Source organism: Podarcis pityusensis, assembly GCF_964106645.2.
Source record: "Podarcis pityusensis genome assembly, chromosome: 1".
Lineage (NCBI taxonomy): Eukaryota > Metazoa > Chordata > Lepidosauria > Squamata > Lacertidae > Podarcis > Podarcis pityusensis.
Genome location: NC_138028.1, coordinates 72,806,340 through 72,825,621, shown reverse-complemented (window position 1 = coordinate 72,825,621; position 19,282 = coordinate 72,806,340). Strand labels below are relative to the sequence as shown.

Here is a 19,282-nt window from a genome sequence, read left to right as displayed (position 1 = left end):
GTTAATCAGAACCGTACCTGTATGTTTAAACAGGAATGAATGCTGCTTTGATAAAACTGGATATGAAGTTGTTATTTTATTAAAAGTGGACAGAAAAATACAGAACTGATTTATCATCAGTTCCCCATGATTTGCTTACCTTTATTGATATATTCACAATCATAAGCTAAAAGGAAAGGAAAGGAAACAGTGAGCAATATAAATCTGGAACACAACTAGTAGTATGTTCTGTATACATATGGGCATATTTGCACAATCACATTCCATTTTTATTCAGACTGGGAAGAGAAATTAAGACTGGCAAATTAATTAAAAACTCACATACTACTGACTAATAAATCTGATACAGAATGAAGTATAAGCTGCAATTTGCAGATGCTTATCCTCGTGTGACCTCTAGTGGATAAGAATAAGCTTGGTCATACATCTTTGTACATCTTTCCTGCAGAGAGATGAGAAATTGATGTGAATACAACAGCTTTTGCATCTTCTAGAGAAAATGCATAATGCCCAGCTTTGAACTTAACTTTAAAAGACCAGAAAGAAATCTGAATCATTCACACTTCATGTACTTCTGCTTAAATGGAAAAAAAGGTAGAGCTTTTTGCCTTCCGCTCACTACCAGTTGAGAGAATTCTTTAAGCACCAATACTCCTTCAACACAACAATGTCCCACTAAGCCTGGATCTCACTGCAGGGAGGATGGCTCACTTAACTAGGATGACCAGCAGAGATTAAGTGATTTGTAAATTCTAGAGAAAGACAGCACAAGAGATAAACTTCTAGACTGCCATGACTCAATAGGAAACTATAAAAACAGATCCATCCCTAGCACTGGAATTGATTGAAAACCTGGCCTCAGAGTAAAAAGGCTACAGAACAGGGAATCGGTTCAATTTTCTTCTGCAAAAGGAATAGGGAATCCATAAATGCCTACATTTTCTCACTAGCAAATCAGTAATGCACACATTGCAGTAATTAAAGCTGGGTACAGACACAAATTTTTCCATTCTATTTCAGCATGCAAAGAGTATTTAAGCATACTTACGACACAATCTCGGAGATCTCCAGTCTACTGTAACTCCTTGTTGACAACATTGATGTGCATAGGCTGAAACACTTGTGCAGAAACACTCACAATCCCCTCCCTGGTTACAACCACATGTGTCTGTCAAACAGTTTGAATAAAACCAGGTGACATCAACCTGAAGAAGATAATTATTACTGTAACATATCATTACCTACACAAACATTGGCAACCCAATGTGTTTTCAGCACAGAGCCACAGAAATCTAAAAAGCAAGTTCCAAAGGATTCTGGCACGCAGCATTTACTGCTGATTTGTATTAAACAAGTTCATCACTATGTCCTTTCATATATGCCTTGTTGTTTTGCAACATTTGACACTCCCAGCCTTCACAGGTAAGGAAGGCACTGGGCTTTCATAAGAACAGGGACCTAGAGTCCTTCTCCCTACTTCCCAAAGCCTAGTAAGCACTTTTCCAGCTTTGGGAAAGAAATAGGAGGACTCCAGGACTCTGCCAGAGCCTCATGCATCCTTCCCAAAGTTTCTATATTGTAAACAAGAAAATAAATATGAACTAATATGTAGAATTTATTGGCCTCCTAGCATTTATATACAACATTTATGATAGTTAAAACTGGCACAGATTTAACAATTAAATAACCTTTTTCTTTTCTTCCCTGTGCCACAACTTGGTAATACCTTGTTCCTGGCACTATCAGTTCATCAGTCAATGATGCTACACCATTGTACTGTGCTATATATTGGTGCTATATGCTGCTATATCTGATTGCTGCAAACATTTCACATTCCACAGTTAAGATTATTCTATGTTGGGAACATCTTCCTTGCAGTTCTAAAAATAGCAGTAACTGGTAGTAACTGCTCAGGATCATGGAATGGGAAGAGAGGAAAATAATTGCTTCACCTAATTGCTTCAGGTGAATACTGCACACACTGTCAGCACAATGTGATCACTGCCAGCAGGCTTGGAACCTCACCAAGATAACGTAGAAACACTTTTTATGCGAATTGATGTCTTTATATTGGTAGGTGAGCATGCAGTGCCACAATTTGTGTTCAGACACTGGTTGTATGAACTGTCACCTCCACAGGTCAACACAAATTCCGGGTGGGGACTGCAAACTCATTAGTGTTCCTGAAACATCAGTCTTACAGGTAGCCATATAGAACCCAGTTAGCGTAGTTACTGTGGTTGTTCTTCCTGTCCATCCTAAATGCAACAGACTTTATGATCAAACTGTAAATGCAGGATCAGAGTTCAACATTTTTCTAATATGGAATTCAGGAGCTATACATTAAAAAAACTTAAGAATTATTATTATGCATTAGCAGCTACTTACCACTGGATGGCAAGACTCAAATATTTCACTTAAGAGTATTCCACATTCTTTCTTGGCAAATGGTTCTCTGAGTGGGTTTAAAATGCATGGATGCCGAATGTCAGAGCTGTCAACACACTGAATCCAAAAGCAAAATAATCAACCAGGAGAACATTTTCTTACAAGCAGTATGGTTTTCTAACTTTTAAAATAACCAAGAAGTGTAACATACACTAGGTTCTTTCTCTCTCTCTCTCTCTCTCTCTCTCTCTCTCTCTCTCTCTCTGTGTGTGTGTGTCTGTAGCACAGCTGTTCTGAACAGCACACTGACAGTCCCCCATGCATAAACACCTATAACTACAGAAGAATTCACCATGTCTAACTGTCTATAATATGTATAGAGGATTTTCTTACCAGAACCTAAAGTAAAATGACTATCAGTGTGCTGCTCATTCTGATTTAAACAGTCACCAGGAGTTGGGATATGGACTCATGCAAACACACACTCACTCACTCACTCACTCACTCACTCTTTAGGAGGCATTGATATACTTCTCCTTTAAAAGCCTACTTTTTTGGTCATGTTGTTCCCCTTATTCCTCCCTGGCCCCATGTACTGAGAGTGGCATATTACTGCTATATGTTTGCCAAAGGGAGTGTGCTGATGGTTAGAAAATCCAACTTAAAGCTTCTGAAAGTGCCCACTATTGTCATTTTTTAAAAAGAGCTACATTGGGGTTTGAATAAAAACAAAGTTACACAATAGTACAAACAATGTAATACTTTTAAAATTATAGTTTTTAAACCATTGTTTAGCACTACTATTCAGAACATGAAAGCCAGTAACATACAGTGCAGTTGGTGCTTGATTTTAAATGATAAAGAACTATGTAGTGAAATAGAATGAGTGACCACTCCAATTATTTACCTCTACAGCTGCCCAGCTACTTCCAAATTCTTGTGCATTTGTTAACTCAAAATTTTCTGGAGTTCTCATTTCATTTATTGTTTTTGAATCAAAATTTCCACATAATCCTGTCAGCACACCCTAAAAAGAAGGCAAAGTTATTATGACCAACTGGTGGCATTTTGTTTTCTAATCAAAAGTCCTGTAGAAAAATCTCTGTTCCCAAAGGCATATAATCAAGTGCCCAGTAGTGCCCTTCAAATATTCTTAGACTACAACTCTCAATATTTATGACTATTGGTTGTATATTGGACAATATATGACTGTATTTCACCCTAGATATGGCAATGCTCATTATTTACTACAATATTTAATTTATACAATAAATCTAAGCTTCTTCATATGTTAAATATACGACTCATTCTAGACAAAGCCAAACCCTTGGGAATCCCATTGACTTCAACTGGACTGTTAAGTATAATGCTAAATCTCTCCAAGAAAAATGAATGGGGTTTCAAAGTGCTTAACTGTAACTACATCATACTCATAATTAGATGAGGCAATGTGCTCTTACCTGCCATTGAGGTCCTATCTCTACATGAACAGTTGTTCTTTGATCCCACATTACTGTGATTTGTTCATTGGGAAAGTGAACAAGTGTGAAAAAACCAGCTTTCCATATATGCACTTGCTGCAGTTTGTCTAGGTAACTCAATGGACTCTGTTAGGAAAAGCCAGCCCACACATATTTACTTATTCATTTAAAGCATTTTTATACCATTTCATTAATATATATCACAGCAATACAATATCCACAGCAATAAGTGTACTGAGTACTAGTGGTCAGGTTTAACAAACATAGAATGAAAGCATAGTGTTGTTCATGCATGCCGTAAAGCTATCACCGTAAAGGCCATCATCCAAGAAGTCACAAAGTGATCACAGATAGCTGTGGCATCATCAAAAGGGCCTCATCTGCTCATCTCAGTGCATGGGCAGATCTATATGGGAGAAGGCACTTTCTCAAAGTAGGATGCCCCAGCAGCTTGTTACAGGTTATTTATTAGGGGTTTATGTGCTCATGGTGGGTTGCTTCAGCGAACTGCCACACAGCTGCATTCTGTACCAGCTGCAGCTTTAAGGGCAACCCCACATAGAGTGTGTTGAATCAATCCAGTCTCATGGTTATTAATACATGGATCACTGTAAAAGGTAAGATAAAGGACTCCTGGGTGATTAAGTCCAGTCAAAGCGACTATGGGGTGCTGCGTTCATCTCACAGTAAAAGCTTGTGTAAACTACATTTAGAAGAACAAGCACTTCAGTGTCTTCTGCACATCTCTCTGGGTTAATACTATTTAATATATGGGTCTGTTTTTTCAAAAGACGTGACGTTTCTTGGCTTGAAACCATTGTTTAAATTATGCATGCTTAGAGGTTGCTTCGTACCTATGTTTAATGTGCAGGGTCCACTTTGCATTTTCTCTGCATGCTGCTTATCACCTTGCTTGACACACACATCAGCACATCCATCATGTGATGTCAGGTGCAAGTATGTGCAGTAGAAAACACAAAGGCACTGAAGGGGAAAATATGTATATGTGTACCGGGGCTGGCTCAAGCACAAGGCAAATTGAGGCAGTAGTCAGGTGTGGGAGAAGAGGTTGGCAAACATTTGTAGGCTTGCAGGGTTGGTGAGCAGAGCAAGCAGGGGCAGCAGTCCCTAGTACAGTTATACCTATGTGTCTTTCCTTCTGCAGTGCTAGAGCTTACCGGATCTCCAGTGTCATCGTCAAATATTATGAATGATTTTCCAATGTTAATGAAAATATACTTTCTGCAAATGATCCCAGTGTTAAAGCAATTCACGTTTTCTATGATGATCGATATACTAGTAATTGAGGAACTCTGCAGATGGGGGAGAAAGCAGCTGTTTGCAACTTGTTGACATTTGATGAAAACCTGTCTAATGTGTCCAATTCTCCAGCCACTCTGATCCCACCCCTTAATGATATCTCTCTCTGGCTCTGAAGATAGAACTCACACAGAGATGGCTGGTGAGGTAGTGCAGCAGGTAAAAAAATGCCACTAGTCTTACCTTTTAATGCAAGCTTTATTCAACTTAAAATTTAGAATTAGTATGTTGGTTTTTTAGAAAAAAGCAAAACTTTTTTTAAAAAAACAAAAAACCCTCAAAGTCTTACCTTAACCAGGTAAACCTTACAATTCCCAATGTAATCAAAGGAAAGTCCATCGAAAGTTCTGTAATGGCGGTCTCCATACGTAGTACACATTGATGGGCAAGGATGGAAAGTGCATTCAAATGACCCATGATAGCAGATGCTGGTGATGGTGGAAAGAAAATCAAGAAATGTAATTTCAAAAGTAATTGTAATATGCACAAATAAGTCTGTTAATCTTCTGTGAAAGCAAAATGCATTGACACTCCTCCTGATCCAGAAATCCAGTTCGGACACAAAGTTGTTGCACATGCAACCAATCCATACATTTCAGTGAATGGATAAGATGCACATGCATAAAGCAATGTGTGTGAATTCTGCTTCTGGGCCCAGATTGCTGGACCTAACTGAATGCTGCAGTGCCAGACAACAAAAACCTCATAGCATCCCACTTTGGGAAGAATAAAAATGTTTGCTGATTCCATGTGAAATTATATAATCATCTGAATTATAATATATTGTAACACTAAACTGAACACATGTAAAGTAATAACTCAAAATGAAAAGTAGGAAATAAATGAAACTACCTGAAAATATTACAAAAAATCATAGAACTGTATCCAATTACATAACGGATCACATAACAGATCCATGGAAATAATGGTCATGGCTAACTTGGCTCCATTAATGTCACTGGATCTGCTCTGAGCATGACTTAGTCTGATACAAATAATACAAAATATCAAAAATAAATGCCACATTGAAAAATAGATATACAGTGGTATTGTGAAGGTGTTGTTTTTTTAAAAATCTACACATGTATTTATAAAAATGAAATACAATTAGTCCAGTTTCATTAACACATACAGTTATACATTCACTGGATATCCATTAAAAACAAATTCTATTCTTATTCAGTGTGATGTTAGTCTAATATCCATTTCAGCATCAACCTGAGATATGAACAATATCAATAATACATATTTACTATAGGAAGATTCATTACTCGGAGAGACAATGCCCCCGTGATTCTGGACAAATAGAAACAAAAGAGCATGTGCTTCTCCAGTACCTATATTATAGACACATCCGTATTAGCCTCATCTTCCCACTACTCCATAAGTACCCAGGGCGCACAGGACAATTCTATACCTCCCTGCTGCTTTCAGATGCCAACCTTGCTACAACATACAATGTTGCCTGGTTCTGCATAGCAGCATTCAAAATTCATTGGTTGATGACCTGCACCACAAACTAGATTTAATGAACACTCACATCAGAGTGCTTTGTAAAGTGATAGTCATAGCCTCTTATATACTAACCTTTTATGCTCTTCCACATCCATTTAATGCTCCTAACCCTTCTTTTAGCTTCTTTTAGCTTCTTATAGTCTTTTATATATACCTTCTATTTTAATAATTTTAGCTCTCCAAAACGTTTTACATATTTTGCAAATGATTGTACCCCACCCTATTTATGCTGGTCTATGACCGTAATAAAGATTTGATTAATTGATAAATATTTACATTCTACCAAACTCACCTTGAGTATCTTGTAAAACATATTGAGAAAAACATATCACACTATTACAAGCATTCTATTCATGCAAGCTTGAATGATTATTATCCCCCATTCCCCTACATGCTGTTGTGGGAGTTCTCCTGACCCCCTCAAGCCAAATTGGAAGGAGAGGGCCCTTTGACCCTTGCGCTGGGCTTTCACTGATAGAGCTTGTTAGGTGAATCCTGCCCACTGAGCTTTCTTCTATAAGCAACGTGGATATTGCTAGCATATTGGTGGATAATTGGAAGTTTATACTCTGGTGAAGATTCACTTCTTGAAAAGATCAGAAAATAAATACTAACAATCTAATTATCCTCTTGCCTGTTATATTATTAATGACTGGGTTTCGACTTCTCAACTAATACATTATGCCGTTTCAGAATTACAGCAAGCCCTTCATGACATCCTCTACAGGGAACGAATTTTTGTGTGTGCAAACAATTATTAAAAGTTAAAAGTGTACAGGCCTTGGGGACCAAGGGAGGTAACACGGGGTCACTTTACCTTCCTGCCAAGTAGAGATGGCTTGTAAGTCGCTTCACCAGTCGGCCAAAGGGCTACAAATGTCTTCTAGAGCAGATACTGAGAACCTGACAAGAGGCAGAGGCAGGCAGTCAGCACAAGGCTGGATTGGGCAAAGACATCCAGACAAGGCATTGACTAGTGCTGACTGGACCAGCCTGGATTACTCTAGGCTTTATAGAGTTGTGCAGGCCCAGCGGTAACCAGATGGAACAAATTAGCCAAACTGGTCAACAGGGGTTAAGATACTGTTAAGATACAGTGTTGTGGTTGCAACACTCTGTAATACTTCTGCTATCAGTCTAGATGATGGGAAGAAGAGGCATAAGATGGGGTATTATTTCCAAGATTTTAGCTGTCACACATTTGTTTGTTGTATGGAAACACCAGCATATCACTGGTTCAGAAAAATGGGTGGAGAGTGAAGGACCTTGCTTAAGAACTGCTGTATGAATATAAACCACCGTTAAGCAAATGATGCTGTAACAGGATTTGTTTATTTGGGTTTTAGTCCAAATATGAAAGACAAGGATAAAATATGGTGATTTATGAAAGGAGACTAAGATTCATCTTTAAAATATGTATGTATATTTGGAAGTGGGAACTAATTTAGGAAAGGTAGTTAATATTGTGTTGGATGTTAAGGGAAAACTATACATTACAGGCTAATTAATGCAATAGTCGCGTATGACTTCATTTTTAGAAAAAAGTGAAGCAGCTTTGAAAGGAAGGTGTTTGGCAGAAGCAGGTGCTTCACAATAATGGTGGAATAGTGTGGTTCGATAGTGTGATTAGCTGACCTCCCAGCAGTTGAGTCTCTGCTGCTAACAGGGAGAGAGAAGTGAATGAGCAAGGAGACAGGAATGTCAGTGCAGTGCAAATGAACCAGAAGGAGTGCTAGATTGGCTCTGTCAGTGCATTTGCAATGTGCTCCTTCCCGCCACCTTGCCTTGTCCCCTCCCCTCCAGGTAAGTAGGAGTGACTCTGCTGTCAGAAGGTCAGTTGTCACCGCATCTTCTTTCACAGGTGCTTCACCTTTCCCCGACTCCAAATCAGTCCTCTGGAGTTATTACACTGATTAATTTATAATTTTTTCCCATAGCTATCCATCATTTTCCCAATGCATAATTTGGTTATTAAAAACAATTTTAAGATGTTTATTTTTAAAAAATCACTTAACTGCTGGTATATGCATTTAAATACTGAAATAGGAAAAAAACAAAACAGCAATTTAGAACCAGAATAGTATAGTTGCATTTATAACATGAGATTTTCTTTTTTAAAGTTTCTACTCACCATGTATGGCAGGAAGAAATTACTTTATCCCCAGGAAAGTACTCTTTGCCTTTCCAAGAACACGGACATTCATCTGGCTTGAAACAGGCATCACCATGTTTAACAAGGCTATAAAAAACATCAAATAGAAACTCATTGTCAATTATATTTTTAAATTTATGTAAATTTGAAGAAACAGTTTGCATGCATATATTCCTGGTTGCCGCTGAATAATTCAACTGAGCATGGTTGGGGGCATATACTTGTGAAACAGAGCATTGATGCCATAGTCACGATCAGACAGGTACGCATGATGTAAGCATTGCTATTACTTTTGCCCTAGTTTTGACACTTGAGGTGTTTAAGAACATGTCTTATTTCTCTGACTGTAAGCCATTTTAACCTATTTTTAATATTGTGTTTTTATGTTGTTACTTGCCCTGAAACCTTAGGATGAAGGGTGGAAAATAATAGCTATTATGATTAACTAGAGCCAGGGCTTTCTCAGCTGCGGCTCCAATCTGGTGGAACGCTCTGTCACAAGACACTAGGGCCCTGCGGGACCTGACATCTTTCCGCAGGGCCTGCAAGACAGAGTTGTTCCACCAGGACTTTGGTCAGGGCGCAGCCTGACCCCCTCCTCTGGCAACCTGCACAGAATTTTGCTTAACGGTTGCCATTAATTTGATTTTAATTAATTTTTATAATGAAATGTTTTTAGAATGTTTGATTATTTGATTGTTTGATTATTTGATTTTTGTTAGCCACCCTGAGCCCAGCTTCGGCTGGGGAGGGCGGGATATAAATAAAAATTATTATTATTATTAACAGCTAAAAGTGTTTTAAAATATGCTCTCCCTCAGCAAGAGATATCATTTCAATTACTCTTTTTCAAAACATTTATTAAACACTGCATTTTGTTGCTGGTTTAACCATCACAGTCACCTAATCTTTTCTGCGATAAAAAAAGAATTTAACAAATTTGCAGTAATAATTCCCCCCTCCTCGTCTAGCATCTTCTACAGTCATCTAGAAAAGTCCTCTAGACTAGAAAGTTAGCCAGCAAACATTTCAAGCATTGGTACTGGATATCAGTGCCAGGATAACAAATACATCTTTTTACAAAGTCTTTGGCATGATGACTGTTTTGGTCAATGTCTAGACATAAATGCAACCTAAGATTTCACAGGAGCACTTTTATAAAAAGATGAATCACTCTTTTGTAAACCGTGGAGCAATAATAGCCAAAGCTTTCCTGAGTGTGTTTGCTTTCTCTAATTTTACAAGTTATCTAGAAAATGTTTACTGAGAAAGCAGTAACTTTTTCCAAAAAACATTTATATTAAACTTTAAAACTATAATTTTATTTAAGGCCTATTGGGAGTTGCTGTACCATTTCAAGTTCTGCGTCAATTTCTTGGATGGATAGTGAACTACAAAGCTGAAAATTCCCACTGGTTTAAGCTACCAACTAAGTAGGCCACATTTAGAGACAAAGAGCATCACTTTGACAAGGTGAGACCAAAGTGCAAGTTTCATGTCTGTAATATTACCCTGCATAAAACAAGTGTTAACAGCTTTCTCTCTTGGAAAGCCAAGCAGCCAGATTGATTACAATGATCTAAGAACTCAAAAAAACAAAACAAAATGCCATTTTGACATTTTGGCAGGTGGTCTCCACACCTCAAAATGAATATTGTATAGCTGGAAAAGGTTCAGAAAAGGGCAACCAAAATGATCACGGAGCTGGAACAACTCCCTTATGAGGGAAAATTACAACATATGGGGCATTTTAGTTCAAAAAGTAAGCAAGCGGGGTGGGGGCGGGACATAATATAGGAATATGCTTAATGTGTAGAAAGCACACAGACATAACTTTTTTCTTTCTCTTCATAATGCTAGAACCTTGGCCCAGCTACTGAAGCTGCATGCTGGAAAATTGTAGCTAGACAAGGAGATGCCTCTTCACACAGTGCATAATTAGACTATTAAATTCACTACTATAAGATGTAGTAATGGTCACCAGCTTCAATGACTAAAAGGGTTTTAGAGAAATCCTTGGAGGATATCAATGACTTCTGTGTGCTACCTCCAGTATCAGAGGTGGTATGTCTCTGAATACCTATTGCCTGAAAGCACAAGTATGGAATGTGCTATTGCTCCCATATCATCCTTGAGGGCTTCCCATGGACATCTGGACAAGATGGGCCTTTGGTCCAATACAGCATGACTTTTAGGCACTTACTACAAATGACTTTATTTCTATTATATGTCAAGGTTCAATATGATGCCTACAGACGAACTGAAATGATGGACCTTTTCATAGACTCTATTACTGAGCTTAGGCATGATTTAATTTCACTGGCACCTCAATCATATGCCATTTATCAGCCCCTACTATTAGCAGCAGTTACCAACCACACACATGAACACGCACAAAACAGAAACTGAGAGGAACAGCGTTGAAGAAAAACATCTCACCTACACTCATCACCAAGGGCCACTTTAGATATTCTGAAGAAGCAATGGCAGAGGAAGAGTATGATTCTTCCACACATTTCCCTTTAGGAGATAGTCTCACATTACCCCTCATTAAAATTTAGCACTTTTAAAGTAAAAACTTAATATTGCCAACTTGGTAAAATGAGACTTTCACATTATTTTTAGTTGATCATAGATCAATCTTATGCCAGCTCATCACTTAACAGGAGAAGGCAAGCCTGGATGTTGTTAAAGGCAAGTTATGAGACATTTATAGTAAATTCTGTTTATTACTATGATCAGCTAAGCTATAAACCTCTACACACCTCCCTATCAGTAAGCCTTACACAGTGGAGCTTACTTCCACGCAAATAGGCATAGGCTTGCACTGCAAGTATCAAAGAAATTCTATGGAAAGGCTATTATAGAACGAATGATCTAGCAACTGGAGGATGCACACTTAAAATGAAGGTTATTGTCGAGCTTTTGAACTAAATACGTAAAATACCATTCCTTCAATCCTGCATCATTTTTAAAAGACAAGACAACAGCCCATTTGAATTTATAAAATACACTGCAGATATGCAGACTGTTCATTTTACCCCAAGGACAACAGAAGAGTACTGCTGTCACAAAGGGTGGTTAAAAGAAATTACATTCTGTCTGTGTTATTACATTCTGTCTATGTTATTACATTCTGTCTATGTTAACTTCATTAACTGCACAATCCTAATCATGTCTATTTAGAAATAAGGTCTACTGAATTCAATAGGACTTATTCCCAATTAAGTTGGGTTAGGCTAGCATAATTCTCTCTGGCTATTGATAAGAAACATTCTTGGGCTCCATTAAAATCATTATTTTCTTGTATAAATTAGAAAGTGATGATTTTTCTTTTCTTTTTTAAAACAAACCTTTCAGGAATTCGTTTAAGCTTCTTATAAGTTATTTGATCTGGTATGCCACCTGTTTTACAATGAGAAATATTTTTTCTTTTGAGATGAGAAAAAAGCAAGCAAAATATTCCGAGAACCTTATTTTCATTATTCTTGCAACATTATTCTTGTAAAAATACCATGGACAGTGCCAAAGTTCAGAACTGGAGGAGGGAGGTCCATAATTGTGAACCTAGGTGTATTCAGCTTCTTTTGAGCTGAACACAAGCTCTACTGGAGATTTCCCCAGTGCCATCACTTCCCATCACTGCAAATGCCTCTTTTCATTCCCTCTTTTAACTGACAATATCTTCATTACACTATGGCTGGCATCTGGAACGGCAGTCATCTAAGTACCAAGAATCCTGGAAATGTAATTTCTCAGGACATCTGAGAGACAATTTTAAGAACTTAGTAAGGCACCCTGGAAATTTTGATTGATCTGTTAGATTTGTTACCTGCTCTTCACCCAAAGACCCTGACAGGTTATATAAAAAGATGAAATGCATGCATTCATAGTAAAAGCAGCAGAGGTGGCGGCATCAGTAAATATATCACCCTATCCCTCCCAATACCTGGATAAAAAGGCGCATCTTGACCTACTGGCAAAAGCTGTATAGTGACACTGTAATACATAGCTCAGATGGAAGACACACACACACACACACACACACACACACAAACTTCCAGTTGCTCCATCTGCACAAGCATTTCAGCTTGCCAAATGGAACAACCCCCGTTTTTCTCCCCCTGCATGCTGTTTTCGGGGTTCTCCCAAACTAGTCTGAGCCAATTTGGGAGGCAGACACACATGAGGGAATGGGAAACCCCACTGCACAAGTGGAAGTCCTTGAGTGGGGCTTCTGCTGACAAGGTTGGTTAGGTGAATCCCACCCAAATTCTTCATACAGAGATACTGCTTTTAATAAAACGGACCCTCTGTGGAAAAGATACCCAGTCTGGATGTCTCTATACCAGCCTTAACCAAACTGGTGCCCTCCAAACCTAAACCATGATGCCTTCTTAATAAAGATGTGCAACTGATTCCATAGTTAAAACAGTTCCTGTTTGGGAGGAACTGTTGGGAGTTATAGTCCCAAACATCCAGAGGGCACCAGATTCATTCCTGAAAATATTGAGTGAGTTCTACAATGGGTACAAACGCCCCATGGAAAAGATAACAAAGCTGCACAACTCCACAGGAATAAGAATGGACTGGAGGTTGTTTAATCAATGGAGGCTTCTTAACACTGCTTCGTTGCATGATGCTTGCTTTTTGATGTCCAGCATATGACAAGATGGGAGGAGGGTGAATCATCCTCTTGCCTCTGCTGCCAAAATAACTTGAGCTAGCCATAGTCATCAAATGTCTTTGACATCTTAAAAGGCAGAAGGCCATACTACCAAATGTACACTAGGTGCTGAAGTGGCCATAGGTTTTATACTAGTAGGATAAAATTGAACCTGTGTTTGTCTTTACTTACCCCTGAGGACACATGCATCCTGAAAAACAAGGAAGATGTGCCGATATAGTGAGGTTTAGCAGTTGGTTTTCACATGTTCTCTCCCGGCCAAGCTCCATAGTTTGTGGATTACTGCAGTTTACATAGATCTGGTCATCTGGACAGTCATGAACTACAACAATAGAAGACACACATACATCATATTTAGTTTGCTCTTTACCATAAAACCCAAAGCACCCTCTTTAAAGCTAAAGCCTAGCCAGATTCCTCCATTTTGTATTTATACATTTGGTCTTCACTCCTACACATCTACTTCTTTAGAGAGTTTTTGTCCCTCTCTCATCACACTAAGAACTCCAGGCCATCTGACGAAACTGACTGGAGGAGAGTCATGACTCACGGTGGACAACTGAAACTACTTTCTCACACATTTCACCATTAATTTATGGAATTTGCTGTTATGGGTTGTGGTAGTGGGCAGGCCAGTAGTTCATGTGATTTTAAAAGAGGTTTAGACAAATACATGGAGGAGAAATCTATCAGGGACTTCTAATCCTAACTGCTGTGTAGAACCTCAAGGTTTAGAGTCAGTATACCTCTGACTACCAGTTACTGGGGAACAAACCAAAACGGCACACTAAAAATGAGCAAGATAATCCAAACCACAGTCGAGAAGTGGCAAGTCATGACAGAGAGGCTGAGCCAATAGCCAGCATCCACAGTCCCATCACTTACAGGAAAGAAAGCAAAGGTAGACAAAGTGTTATGCCAGCCTGAATAGCACTGAGATCAGCTTGAGATCCATTGGGTCCCGGTCTGGCTCAGCCCTTCCCTTAGAAAAGTCCTGCCCATGTTTGATGTGTATAACAGGGAGCTCTAACTTTGGCATGGCTAGGACTCTATGAGGAATTCTGGGTTAAATAACATCTTTATGTTACATACCAATGTTGTTTTCCTCACAGTTCATCATTCCATCTCTGCATTGGCTGAAACAAAGGTACAAGAAGTCAGGACCATCAGAATCTTTTTGTATAAACTTAAGGAATCTGGTCAGAGTTCTTCAAAGAAAAGAATGGTGCCAGTACTGTACATACATGCTATTTTCCCTCTGATTTCCCTTTTAAGAAACTCTTGCACCAGATTTCCCAGGATTCTTTGGGGGATATGTGCTTTAAATTGAGTATTAAAAGGTAAAGGGGCCCCTGACCATTAGGTCCAGTTGTGGCCGACTCTGGGATTGCGGCGCTCATCTCGCTTTACTGGCCGAGGGAGCCGGCGTACAGCTTCCAGGTGGCCAGCATGACTAAGCCGCTTCTGGCGAACCAGAGCAGCACATGGAATTGATTATTAAAGGTGCTTTAAATCTATGGTGTGGATGTGACCCAAGTCACAAATCAAATTAATATTTCAGACTTCAATACATACAGTATTGAGCAGGTGAAAAAAGATGGGGCCACAAGGGAAGCCATCTTAAAAATTCATTCTTAGCCCTCCAAAAGCATAGCTAGTGAAGGCCCATACAGACTGTGAGACAGGCCACCTGCAGAAGCAGAAGGGAAGAATGCAGTGGAAAGGAACAGTGCCATCTTTTTAAGCAACACCAATGCTCTCTCCCTGTGGCTGATCTCTGTTCCAAAGTCAGAAGGGATGGGGCAAACCCAGTGTCTGCTAAACACAGCAGCATAAACTTCTGCCAGATGGTATACTTGGCAAAACCCACAGAACATTATAAACTGCCCTTACCATTTTCCCAAAGATGTGATTATGTTTTCTCCAGGTGAATAGTCAATACCCTGAAAATAGCAGGGACATTCATTTCTATAAAGGGGGGGGGAAATAGAAAATTTGTTTCCATGGAAACAACACAGACTCCCCCCGTTATAAAGATGCATTTACTTTAAAAATAGTTATTAACATATTAACAAGTATTCTTGCCAAACACTGTATATTGGAATGCATTCCTATCACTGTACTATCCACAGCCAATAATAAATAACAAATGGCAGAGCCTATGGACAAGCATTTATGTACTGTTTCCCCTTCAGCAGTAATCCATGCTGGTCACAAAATATATTTTCTAAGGAAAACAAAATGAATAGGGCTGTGACAATCAGAAACCTCAATAAATTACCTCACATATTCTCAAGATATGGAACTGCAGGATGATGCAAATTTGGTAATCTCCAGTAAACTCTGAACACTAAAAAAATCACATGGAAACATGGCACAACAGGCTCTTTGGAGCACGAGACAAAAATGGACTTAATCTGCTCATCCATTCCCAGGTGAGGGTCCAGGAATGCTTAGCTCTATCACAGAATTGTGTGTGGGTTCCTATATATACATATCTTGCTCAGCACTGTTGCCTGTTTCTTCACTTGGTAAACGTGAAGCAAAAGCAGACAGTCTTGGAGGGGCCATTCCAGTGCACTCTCTCATACTTTGAGCCAAAACTGACGGAAAAGTTTGGCCATCCCCAGTTTACAACCATCTCATATAAGCATCAACGAACCCTGTATTCCCACTGCTGGCTAAATGCAGCATCTCCCCCCCCCCCCCGCCGCCTCTTTAGTTCTGCAGTTCATTTCATGTCTGAAAGTTAAACCAATTTCTCAGCTAGCCCCTTAAATCTGAAAATATACTTTTACAAAGTGGTTGGTGTCAGCACTACAAATTATACCTACTGTTGCACACATCTGTCAGTTTTGATGTTCAGATACATTCCAAGAGGACAGGTGCAGCCTTCAACACAATCATCACTGCACGTCTCTGGCACAGAGAAAGCTTGGCAGGATCTGCCACAAGTAGATACACAGGTACTGTACTCCTTTGTATCTTCACATGAAAGAGCTAGGCAAATGAAACAGACTTCTCATATTACAAGCCAAACGCATAAAAGGCAATCCACTCTCAAAGGCCTGTAACACATTTCATCCCACACACTGGGATGGTTTCTTGCATGCTTATTTGGAAATAAGTCACATTGTGTTCAGGGGACTCACTCTCTGGAAAATGTGCACAGAACTACAACCTAAGTCCAAGTTCAGTTAGCCCTAAATCATATCCTCGTGTATTGCTGACTATGAAGTGTTTACACTTTTACTACACAAAGAAAATTATTTATTTATTATGCTCTCAACATTTAGTGTAGGCCTGAATTTTTCCCCCCACACTAAGACCCCCTTAGGTTACTTTACACAGCCACCAAGTACTGTAAACTAGACTTGCAAATCACATTGGATCCCACTTACATGGCTAACTATAACTGGGTCATTTAAACAAGAAAAATGAAAAAATAAATGGGAGAAAGTGAGCTTAGTTTGGAGGAGGGAACCAAACAGAAATTTTCCTTAATATATTTAAATAGGAATGGCTTGGATCAAAGGTACCCTTCCACTATTAGTGGAACAAATCATCCACAAATGGAAGGGCTGTGTCCACCGTAGCATGACAAAATCACCCCAAATAAAGAGAAGTTCTTCCATTTGTGCAAGTCTTGTACAGGATCTTTTTAAAGATCTTTTTATAGCATACTATAATTTATATACTAGACTGTACAACCGTATCCCTGGTTCGGCTTTGCACCATATCTATGTGCTTTTACCTAGCTTGAATGTGTCATTTAGCTGTGATCATGCCCCTTGCTTGCCTGGATGAAACAAGTTGTTGAGGGGGGTGTAGAAAAAACTGGTTTTTGCATGGCTGGAATGTAGCATACTGTAAAATAGTAAGAGTCATATTCATTGCTCTGCCCATTTTTGCCTGTGGACCTGCATGTGTGCCCCAGAATATTGTTCACAGGAGAATGCAGTGCTTGGTTCCCAAGCAAGCTTCACAGTTTGGGCTTTCTTCATTACCATGTTTCTCATCTAGTCATGTACCACTTTGATCTACTGTAGCGCATGGTTATTTCAATCTAACCATGTGCATTCAATTTGGATATCCAGCAAATGATTTCTCAAATTTAGATTAGTCTTGAAATGTACACAAGATGTCAGACAGCCATTAAATTAATTACATGCTGAACAATAACTTACCACATTCTGGGACGTAACTCCGAAAGTCTATCACCACTCCATATCTGTGGCACAGGTGGGCATAATGGGACAGAGCGGAGCACATGCAGATCTGCCCACATTTACAGGTATCTCTTCTGCACTGTTCAAAATAGGGGAGAGGACTCAGGTAGGAGAAGCATGGGGCAAAGAGTTCTTTTGTAATGATGCCGCAAGCTTCTGTTGCATAAGTGGCTGTTAAAGTAAATGATAATAAAATAACCATGTTAGAGTCTCCAAATTTAATAGCAAAGGCTTTCTTCTGTGGAACAAACATTACTTTTTACAGCTTATCTGATTCAGCCATAGATAAGCCACAGCCAGTTACAGAACTCTACAACTGACTAGAGTCATTTTTATGGGAATTTTCCAAATAGCAATCGCTATTAATATTTCTCTTCAGTTCATCAGATATAAATTTTATTACTATATTTTCAGTAAATAAAGCTCAGTCAGGGTCATGATATTGATTACATATATTATCATTGTTTTATATTACTTCTTCTACACAATCCTTGACAATAATGAAGCATGAAATGCATTTTTTGTCAGCTGCACAACTGAGCGATGAAAACTCAAATGAAATATAACCAGCTGTCTATAATGACTTAAAACACAGATATGCTTAATTAGGAATACTAATAAGAATGCCTTTCCACACTCCTTTCAACACACACAAACAACATCATGCTCAAAGTGGCTTACAACAAAGAGAACAGCAATACATCTCAAAGTCAACAATATCAAAATCAATTTCACAACCAGAATAATAAAAACATTATTGTAGCAAATGTACTAAGATACACACCAAAAAAAAATCAATACAATGGGTTATTCAGGGTCAGAAATTTCAATGGATCACCACTGAGTAAAAGTTAATTGAATATGACCCTATAAATGCAACAACATTTTGCTGCTGGCAATAGCAGAAACTACAAGGGAGCTTGAAAGTTTCATTTTGGTACTAGAAACATTCCTCCCATGATGTTGCTCACAATTCCTCTTTTGCAACAGCTTCTTATAATGCTTCCAAACCCATCATCAATATCTGTCTATAATATCATCACACTTACCTGATTGTAGATGAATATCACATGGATCCACTGGTGAATAATCGTGCTCAAGACCACAGGCAGATGAAGTTTTCCAGGAATTTCCAAAAAGCTGTGGTGTACTTTCTGGCACTCCTACTGGAGATCTTTCCCCCATTTAAAAAAAACAATGTCACAAAAAGGATATATTTCAAATAGCAAGTACAAACAGTAATTCAAAGTCATGGTGTTGTCTCATTAATTTCAAGAGACTATGTACTGGATTCATTGTGGTTTATTTTATTTTATTTATTTTATTTATATCCTGCCCATCTGACTGGGTTACCCCAGCCACTCTGGGCTGCTTCCAACAAATTAAAACACACTAGGGTAAGTCTTCCTCTTATGCATTCTATATTTTGTACTTCTCTACAGGAAAATTCTTATTAAATTAAATATTTGTGTATTAAAATCATTTGAAAGGACATTTAAGCAGAGCGTTC

At 38.7% G+C, this 19,282-nt stretch overlaps 1 protein-coding gene across 1 annotated transcript in view; it reads right to left on the bottom strand.

Annotated features, from left to right (window-relative positions):
* The window catches only part of OTOG (otogelin), a 96,851-nt gene that overhangs the window by 52,926 nt on the left and 24,643 nt on the right, over positions 1–19,282 (bottom strand). The window contains exons 18-31 of the mRNA XM_080998498.1: positions 18,822–18,946; positions 17,731–17,943; positions 16,378–16,543; positions 15,437–15,511; positions 14,636–14,679; positions 13,715–13,865; positions 8,836–8,943; positions 5,479–5,617; positions 5,048–5,182; positions 3,849–3,995; positions 3,296–3,415; positions 2,389–2,505; positions 1,049–1,205; positions 140–166 (exon numbers count right to left, since the gene is read on the bottom strand). Of these exons, the coding sequence (XP_080854624.1) occupies positions 140–166; positions 1,049–1,205; positions 2,389–2,505; positions 3,296–3,415; positions 3,849–3,995; positions 5,048–5,182; positions 5,479–5,617; positions 8,836–8,943; positions 13,715–13,865; positions 14,636–14,679; positions 15,437–15,511; positions 16,378–16,543; positions 17,731–17,943; positions 18,822–18,946 (1,724 nt within the window). The remainder of the gene's footprint in view (positions 1–139; positions 167–1,048; positions 1,206–2,388; positions 2,506–3,295; positions 3,416–3,848; positions 3,996–5,047; positions 5,183–5,478; positions 5,618–8,835; positions 8,944–13,714; positions 13,866–14,635; positions 14,680–15,436; positions 15,512–16,377; positions 16,544–17,730; positions 17,944–18,821; positions 18,947–19,282) is intronic.